The following is an 8,597-nucleotide window of genomic DNA, read 5'->3' as shown; positions in this document are numbered from 1 at the left end:
ATTCCCAGTAACACACACACACACGCACACGCACACACACAGGCCAGGTGGGCTGGAGGTAGTTCAGTGGTAGGATGTTGGTCTAGCATGTAAAATGCCCTGCCCACAACCTTAGTGCTGTATAAAGGAAGAGTCTGTCCTCAGGCAACTTGGTTCAGTTTTCTTTTACCCCCACCCCTACCTTTTGCTACTAGGGATCCAACTCAGGACCTTGCCCTTGCGAGACAGGTAGAACTGCTGAGCTAAATCCCTAGCCTGTGGTTCAGTTTTCTTTAGTATTGCAACATAAAGATTTTGGACTACCAATTAATTCACAGGAGTGACTTTTTTTCTAAATTTAAAAGGTTCTGAGAATCAGTGTGAAATACTAGGAACGCAAAACCCTGAGTTTGATTCCCAGTATGGAAAAAAAGCAATTTTAAGAGCTTCATCCTACCCCCTTTATCTTATTCAGACTACTCAGGGCAAGTAGCACTCACACCCTTAATCCTAGTGCCCTTGGGCCTAGTCCCACCATGAGTCAATCACACACTCTAGATTCAGCCACCTCCAAAATAGGCTATGACCACATGAGGCTTTGGGGGATGTGTAGACAGAAACCATAACAGCCTATGACCCAGCACCTCCCTTTAAAGGTGTTTGCAGTCACATGAAGCTGGGCACAAGGACCCTCCACCAGCATTCTAATGATTGCCCAGGCTGGGGCCAGCCCAGTTGCCTACTCCTGGTAGAGTTAGGTGTCCATTGGTCTACAAGAGACAGAGCAATTATTTACTTCTTATTGATGTTAGGTGAATTACTGTTGGTTTGTTTTTGAATCGGCATCTAACTCTGTAGCCCAGGCTGGCCCCAAATTCCCAGAGCTCCTCCTGCCTCAGCATCCTCCTGAATGCTGGGATTATAGGCATGTGCCACCCCCAACTTGGACCGATTACTTTACCAAAATAAATTAATATGTACAGATATTGTGGTACTAAGCAAAGCAGACACTGAGGGAACCCAGGAACAAAAGGAGTTTGTGCACATCTCTAGGGTGGGGGAACAAAACCAAGAATGTCAGTTGTTAGACCTCAGTAGCTCAGAGGAGGAAGCTGGGACCTGGATCTAAGAGTCAGCAAGTTGCCAGGTGCTCATGGTGCTGCTGTGCATACAGGGGGAGGCTGGAAGCAGCTCTTGTGCCCTGGCCAGGCCCGTGTTGAGAGCCAGTGGCCCAACCGGAACCTGTAGGAGATGCCTTCAGCTTTCTTCCGGGCTCCAATCTCCCTCTAGTGCCTCCTGCTGGCAGAGCAAGTAGGGAACCCCCGGCTCTAACCTTGCATTATAAAACTAGGAATACATGGGCGGGCTCAGGGCTGAGAGATGGTAGTTTAATAAATGGTGTTAACAGGGAGGGATGTAGCTTGCTGGTAGAGCATCTGCTTAGCATGCAGATCATCCGGGGTTAGATCCCCAGCACTGTTAAGAAGAAAGCATCAATAAATCAATATTTTTTAATGTGGCATGGCCATGCATTGGGTTACTATAAAACACGGCACATACTGTAATCCCAGCACTCAGGACACCGAGGCAGGGGAATCTCCATGAGTTCAAAGCCAGCCTGGATTGCACAGTGAGTTTAAGGCCAGCGTGGAGACAGAGTCTCAAAAAATAAATTAAAATCGGCCGGGATTTAGCTCAGTGGCACTAAGCCTGCTTTGCAAGAGCAAGGTCCTGAGTTCAATCCTCAGTACAAAAATAATAATAATAAATAGGTAAAATGAACTGGGATGGTGGGGCACTTGTATAATCACAGCAGTCTGGGAGGATGAGGCAGGAAGATCAAACGTTTCAGCCCAGCTCAGACAATTTAGCAACTTAGTGAGACTCTGTTTCAAAGAAAAACTAAAAAAACGGGGGATGTAGCTCAGTGCGTAGGCCCTGAGCGCGTAGGCCCTGAGTGCGTGCGCACACACGAACACACACACACACACACACACACAACTAAATCCACCTTAATACAGCCCTAGGCAAATTTATTTAGGACACATTTGTTACTATTGGTTACTACCCCCGCCCCATTATCTACATTCCCTGTTCTTTCCTTTGAAGTTCAACAGAAAATCTCGGCTTGGAATCTGCAAGCTCAGAGCAGGAGGAATGACCCCTTGAGGTGGCTGTGAAATCGACCAGCACTCTTCGGAGGTGGCGCTCAGTTCCCTCCAAGGGGCCTGTGCTGCTGATGGATAGAATGTGGCAGAAGCGATTGTGACTTCTTGGCATAGGTCACAAAAGGCAGTGCAGTTTCTTCCAGGTTCTTGCCCACGTGGATCATTGGCTGTTCAAGTGGGCGCTGCGGCAGCCCCATGGGGAGGTGCGGGCTGTGAGGCACGGAGTCTAGGACCAAGGACTTAGTCCTCCTCTCTCAAGTCATGTGAATGAACAACCTGGTAACAGATCTCCAGCCTCGGTCAAGCCCACAAATGTCTGCCGCTCCTAGGGACACCTCTGCACACCAGCTAACCTGCTCCCATGTTCCTGGGCCACAGAGACCGTGAGCTAAGAGATGTTCATTAGTGTTTACTTCTAACTTTAATTTTGTGAGCTGAGAGTGGGTAGCACGTGACTGTAATCCTAGCACATGGAGGATGAGGCAGGAGAATCTCCATGAGTTGTAAGCCAGCCTGAGCCACATAAATGAGACCCTGACAGAGAGGGGGTGGAGATTATATAGCAATAATACCTAATATATTCTTTAATATACACATGTATGACTAGCTAATATTTATTTACTTATTTTTGTGGTTCTGAGGATTCAATCCAGAGGTAGTCTACCATTGAGCTACATCCCCAGCCACCCTCTCTTTTATTTTTTGAGACTATCTGTTTAATACCACATCTTAGGAAATTATATCAATTAACTTTTGATATCTAAAACTGATTTTAACCAGCCATTTAGTTAGTTAATTTTTTGAGTCAAGGTCTTGCTCTGTAGTCCAGGCTGGGCTTGAACTTTCCATGCAACCCAGATTGTCCTCAAACTCAGCGCTGCTTCAGCCTCAGTCTCCTGAGTGTGGGATTACTAATATTTATCTTATCCTTAGCTCCTTCTCTAAACCTATGTACCTAACGATTTAACCTCAACAGCAGACACGATTATGTACTTTTCCAAATGTTTCATGTGAACGAGCTCATCTAATTCCTCTCAACATGCTTACCGGGTAGGGAATGTTAGGGTCCCCATTTGCCAGCTAAGGCAGCTGAGGCACAGAGCGGGATAAACACCCAGGTAGGTACCCAGGTGGCCGATGGCAGACGGGGCATCTGAACTCTGCTCACCTGGCCCTGCGATCTCTGTTACCCTGCTTTACCATAGTGTCACTGAGAAACACTTTCTAATGAAACAATAAATGACAGGCTGAAGCTTCATTGAGAGACTTCCCTAAAAATTTACATGCTGTGGAAGTCCTAAGGAAGAGGCTGACTTCTCATCCATTAAAGGCCCCAAGATGGATTATATGACATTCAAGCCTTTCCTTGACTTTCTGACATGCTAAATCCCCCTTCTAAGCTACAACTTGTTTTGGTGGCTCTGCTTGGAAATATCAGAGTAAAAAAGAAAGAAAAAAAAAATGGGCCAGGAAATTAGCTCAGTGGCACTGTACCTCCCTCACAAACATAAGGTCCTGAGTTCAAATTCTGACACCAAAAAACAGAAAAAAGAGGAAATATCAGGGTGCAATTGCTTTTACAACATCCTTTTCATTTTCTATTGCATCTGATAAAAACTAACATATAGATATCTTGCATGAGATTGGGGAAATATGTGTATGTCCTGCCTTCTTTGCTTCTTTCGGGTCACTATGGAGATCAAGCTATGTCCAGTTCTAAGAGTTCTAAGATTATCCAATGTTTCCATTCTTTTTTTTTTTTTTTTTCTTTTTGGTACCAGGGATCAAACTCAGGACCTTGTGCTTGCGAAGCAGGTGGTGGAACCACTGAGCTAAATCCCTGGCCCAATGTTCCCATTCTTAGCTAGATATAATTTGATGTATGTAGCAAAAAATGATGGTCCAATAAAAAAGGAAATCATTTTTATTATTTGGTTTCTTTAAACATATGTTTCCTCTTAAATATTCTAAATTATGGCGCACTTGAAAAAAATGTTTAATTTCCAAATCAGCATTCTTTTATTCTTTCTTCTCTCTCTCTCTCTCTCTCTTTTGAGACAAGATCTTACTGTGTAGTTCAGGCTGGGCTTGAACTCACTACGTAGCCCAGGCTTGCCTCAAACTTATGGTGATCATCTTGCCTCAGCCTCCTGAGTGCTGGGATTACCATGTGTGCCATCATGCTTTGCCTTAAGGTCTTTACTTAAATGTTTTACTAAAATGTTGTGGGTTTTTTGTTGTTGTTGTTGTTTTTTGAGACAAGGTCTTGCTGTGTAGTCCAGGCTGGGCTTGAACTCAAAGATTGCTGATTTGTTTTCCATAAGGATGAGCAAAGTGGGAGTGCAGCTTAGTAGCAGGATACTTGTTTAGTATGTAGAGGTCCTGACTTCCATCCCCAACATCCCCCTCACCAAATTATCAGCATCTAGTGAACATATACTGCTCTTTACTTATTTATTTTATTTCTTGTCTTCTGGCAGTAGATCATAAGCTCCATGAGAGCAGGGAGTGTTTTGGCTTTTTTGTTTGTTTTTGGATTTGTTTGAAGCAGGGTCTCTTTAAATGGCCCCAGCTGGCCCCAAACTCATGGTGATCCTCCTGCCTCACTCTCCTGCATGCTGGGATTACAGGTGTGCACCACTATACCTGGTGAGAGCAGGGAGATTTTGTATGCTTAGTTTTCTGCTCTAGACTCAGTATTTTTTTTCTTATGGCAGTAGCAGAGATCAAACTCAGGACCTTGTGCTTACAGGGCAGGTGTAGCACAACTGAGCTAAATCTACAGCCCTAGACACAGTATTTAAAATAATGCCTGTTCAGGCCAGCGATTTAGCTCAGTGGTTCCGCCTTCTGCCTCACAAGCACAAGGTCTAGAGTTTGATTTCCAGTACCAAAATATATATATATTATATATGTAAAGTAATATAAAGTAATAATAATGATGATGATGCCTGCTTGGGTGCAAGGTCCTGTTCAATCCAAATTTTAAAAATTAAATAAAGTAATTCCTGCTCCATAAAAAATGATAAGTATTTGGTGAACAACTGAACGAAAGGATCCAGCAAAGAAATTGGCTAAGTAGATCTCAATTAATTTTAAAATAATTACTATTCATTGAAGAATTACTTGTCTTACTTGGTATTCATACTCATCTTTAAGGGTTGATAGTAATATTATTTCCATTTTCCAGATGTTGTAATTACATAACTTGCCCAAGGTTATGCAAAAATTAAATAGCAGAAATGGGTTTCAACATTTGGCTAAGTGAAAGGGGTCAGTCACAAAAAGCCACATATCATATGATTCCATTTCTATTAGCTGTCCAGAACAGGCATGTCTACCTGGGCATGGTGGCACATGCCTGTACTCCTAACACTTGGGAGGCTGAGGCAGGATGATTGCTGTAAGTTGGAGGCCAGCCTATGCAACATAGTGAAAGTCAGTATAACATAGACTCTGTCTCAAAAAACCAAAAACCAACCCCCTAATCTCCCAAAACTAACCAACCAACCAAACAAAAATACCCAAAAAGGGTTGGGGATGTAGCTTAGTATGAAGGTCCTAGGTTTAATTCCCAGTATTGCTCACACACACACACACACACACACACACACAAAGTCATTTGGGCTGGTCACACTGCTCAATGGAAGAGCAATGTTTTATCTATCCTCATGTCCTTAGCACAATGACACACACACACACGTTAGGGAAAACACACCCTCAAATAATCTGTTGTTTTTGTTTTTGTTTGAGACAGGGTCTTACTATATAGTCCAGGCTGGTCTTGGAGGTGATCCTCCTGCCTCAGCTTCCTAAGTGCTACAATTACAGGTGTGTGCCACTGTGCCTGGTTGATCCACAGATAACTTTTTGGTTTGACTTTGGTTTGTTTGTTTGAATTGAAGTGAAATTCTTGTAAAATGAAGTGAGTGGGTTTAAAGTGAATAATCCAGCAGGTGGCATTTAGTACATCCACAATGTTGTGCTGCCACTGCCTCTGTGAGCTCTGAGCCACTTTCACCACCCCAAAATGAAGTCTAGTCCTCTTTGGGCACTTGCTTTTTCATCCCCCTCCTCTTACCATCTGCGTTCTGTGGACTTGCCTATTGTGGAGATTTCATGGAAATCCAGGTGTCTGACTTTTTTTTTTGATACTGGAGATTGAACCCCAGGCCTTCACATTGAGCTACATTTTCAGTGCTTTCTTTTTGTTTTGAGATAGCATCTTGATAAGTTGCCCATGCTGGGCTTGAGCTTGTGATCCTTCTGCCTCAGCCTCCTGAAGTGTTGGGGTTTACAGGTGTGTGCTACCATGGCTGGCTGTGTTTGACTTCTTCTACTTAGCATAATGTTTTTAGGGTTCATCCAAGTTGTGATATACGTCTCGGTGCTTGGATTGAACCCAGGGCCCTGCACATGTTAATTACATGCTCTACAACTGAGCTACACCCTCTTCCTAGTATTTTATTTTTTGTTTTGAGACAGGGTCTTAGTATATGTGCTGTGGAATCAAGCACATCGAGACAGGGCCTTGCTAAGTTCCTAAAGTTAAGATTCTCCCACCTCAGCCTTGCAGGGTGCTGGGATTCCAGGCATGTGCTACTATGACTGACTTCAGTACATCTTTTTTATGGCTGAAAATATGCCTTTGTATGTATGGACCACAATGCTTTAACCATTCAGTGGTAGATGGACAGCAGGGCTGTTTCCACTCTTTAGCACCTATGAACAGTCCTGTACAAAAACTGCTTGGCCACTTGTGGGTAGACACCTAGGAGTAAGCTTGTTGGCAATCTTATTAACTTTTCGAGGAACTGACAAAGTTTCTTGTAGAAACCATACCGTTTAACATCCCCACCAGCAATGCATGATTCCAATTTTTCAGTATAAGAAGGATCTAAATTCTCACTAATACCTATTTTCTATACGAAAAAAAAAATTGTGGCCTTCTTGGTAGGAGTGAAGTGGTATCTCATTGTGGTTTTGCTTTGTATTTCTGTAATAATTAATGTTTTTTTTTTTTTTTTTGGTACTGGGAATCAAATCAGGGCCTCACACTTGCCAGGCAGGCACTGTACCGCTAAACAGCATCCCCAGACCAATGATTAAGGAATTGGAGGATCTTGTTATGTACTCGTTGGCCAGTTGTATTGGGAAAAATGCCTATTCAAATCCTTTGCCCGTCCTTTATTTCTGTTTTGCTTTCCTGAGGTACATCTTCCTATGTAGTTCAGGCTGGCCTTGAACTTGTGGTGATCCTCCTGTGTCAGCCCCAGTGCTGGGATTACACTCCCCATACCTGGAAATAATGGAATTCTTAGAATGCCTTTGTTCTTAGTAGATATGCACTGAAATACTGTTCAGGGTTAAGGGTAAATGATTCAGCAAACTACACCATGCACAGAGAAATGGAACATGGAGAAATGTTAAAAACTGGTGAATATAGGTTAATATAGCTGTTCATTTTTCTAAGCATCTTTTTGTGGGGTTTATATTTTTAAAAATAAAAAATTGAGGATGTTGAAATCTGTTAAAAAATCCAAATATAAGTTCCTGTTGTGTTACTTAACCTCTTTAGAGTAAGACTGGGAATTTTGATCAGTAACTGGTCAGGGTATCTATCTTTTTTGTTTGTTTGGTTTTTTTTTTTTTTTTTTTGTACTGGGGATTGAACTCGGTTCCTTGCGCTTGCGAGGCAGGTGGCGGCACCACTGAGCTAAATCCCCTGCCCAGTTTTTTGGTTTTTTGAGACAGGGTCTCACTATGTAGTTGAAACTGACCTGGAACTCACTGTGTAGTCCAGGGTGGTCTTGAACTCACAGAGATCCTCCTGCCTCGGCCTTCCAGAGTGCTGGGATCACAGGCGTGCACCACCACGCCCGGCTTCAGGGTATCTTTCAAAACTATTGATTACTTAAATGCAAGAACACAGCGTTTATGTTTCTGTGCCACTGTGAACTTGATTATTATCTTTATGAGCCTGGTCAGGTGCAAAGAGTGGAACAAGGCTTGAATTTGGATCCCGACAAACTGCTGAATCTCTCTAGGACTCAGTTTCCTCACCGTGGAAGGCAGAAAATAACTGCCTGGTCTGGTTGTGTTCAGGTGTCATCACACCGTGTTCACCAAAGTGGGCTTCAATTCATGAGCAAAAGCTTCCTCCTACCCTCAGTGTTATCTGTTTCTTTTTCTTCATTAAACTTGAGCGATCCTGCGGGGGTGGCGGGCAGGAGCGAGAAGAGGACTTCTCCAAGGTCACACAGTTGATCAAGGACCCAGGCTTCCCAGTTTTTGGTCCTGTGCCCTTTCCACGCCCGCCAGAGAGGAGGGAGAGGCGCTCATGGGGATGCAAGGATGTAGAGGCTCCAAAGGAGAGAAGAGGCCGCGCGAGGAGAGGTGGTGCGAGGCCCGCAGAGGCGCCAGCCCAGCTGGGGCTCATGGAGAGGAGGG

At 43.7% G+C, this 8,597-nt stretch overlaps 1 protein-coding gene across 3 annotated transcripts in view; it reads left to right on the top strand.

The window, feature by feature from the left end:
• Window positions 1-2,301: 2,301 nt before the first annotated feature.
• Srpk2 (SRSF protein kinase 2) overlaps window positions 2,302-8,597 on the top strand; it is a 232,652-nt gene continuing 226,356 nt past the window's right edge. For 2 of the 3 annotated variants that reach the window (XM_010634021.3, XM_010634022.3), the window contains exon 1: window positions 2,436-2,530. In XM_010634021.3, coding sequence (XP_010632323.1) covers window positions 2,509-2,530 — 22 coding nt within the window. In that variant the 5' untranslated portion in view covers window positions 2,436-2,508. Of the gene's footprint in view, window positions 2,531-8,597 lie in introns of all 3 variants that reach the window. The other variant, XM_010634020.3, reaches the window with a different exon arrangement.

The sequence above is a fragment of the Fukomys damarensis genome, unplaced genomic scaffold (genome assembly GCF_012274545.1).
Source record: "Fukomys damarensis isolate Sample0158 unplaced genomic scaffold, DMR_v1.0_HiC HiC_scaffold_4, whole genome shotgun sequence".
NCBI lineage: Eukaryota > Metazoa > Chordata > Mammalia > Rodentia > Bathyergidae > Fukomys > Fukomys damarensis.
This window is presented reverse-complemented; position numbering and strand designations above follow the sequence as displayed.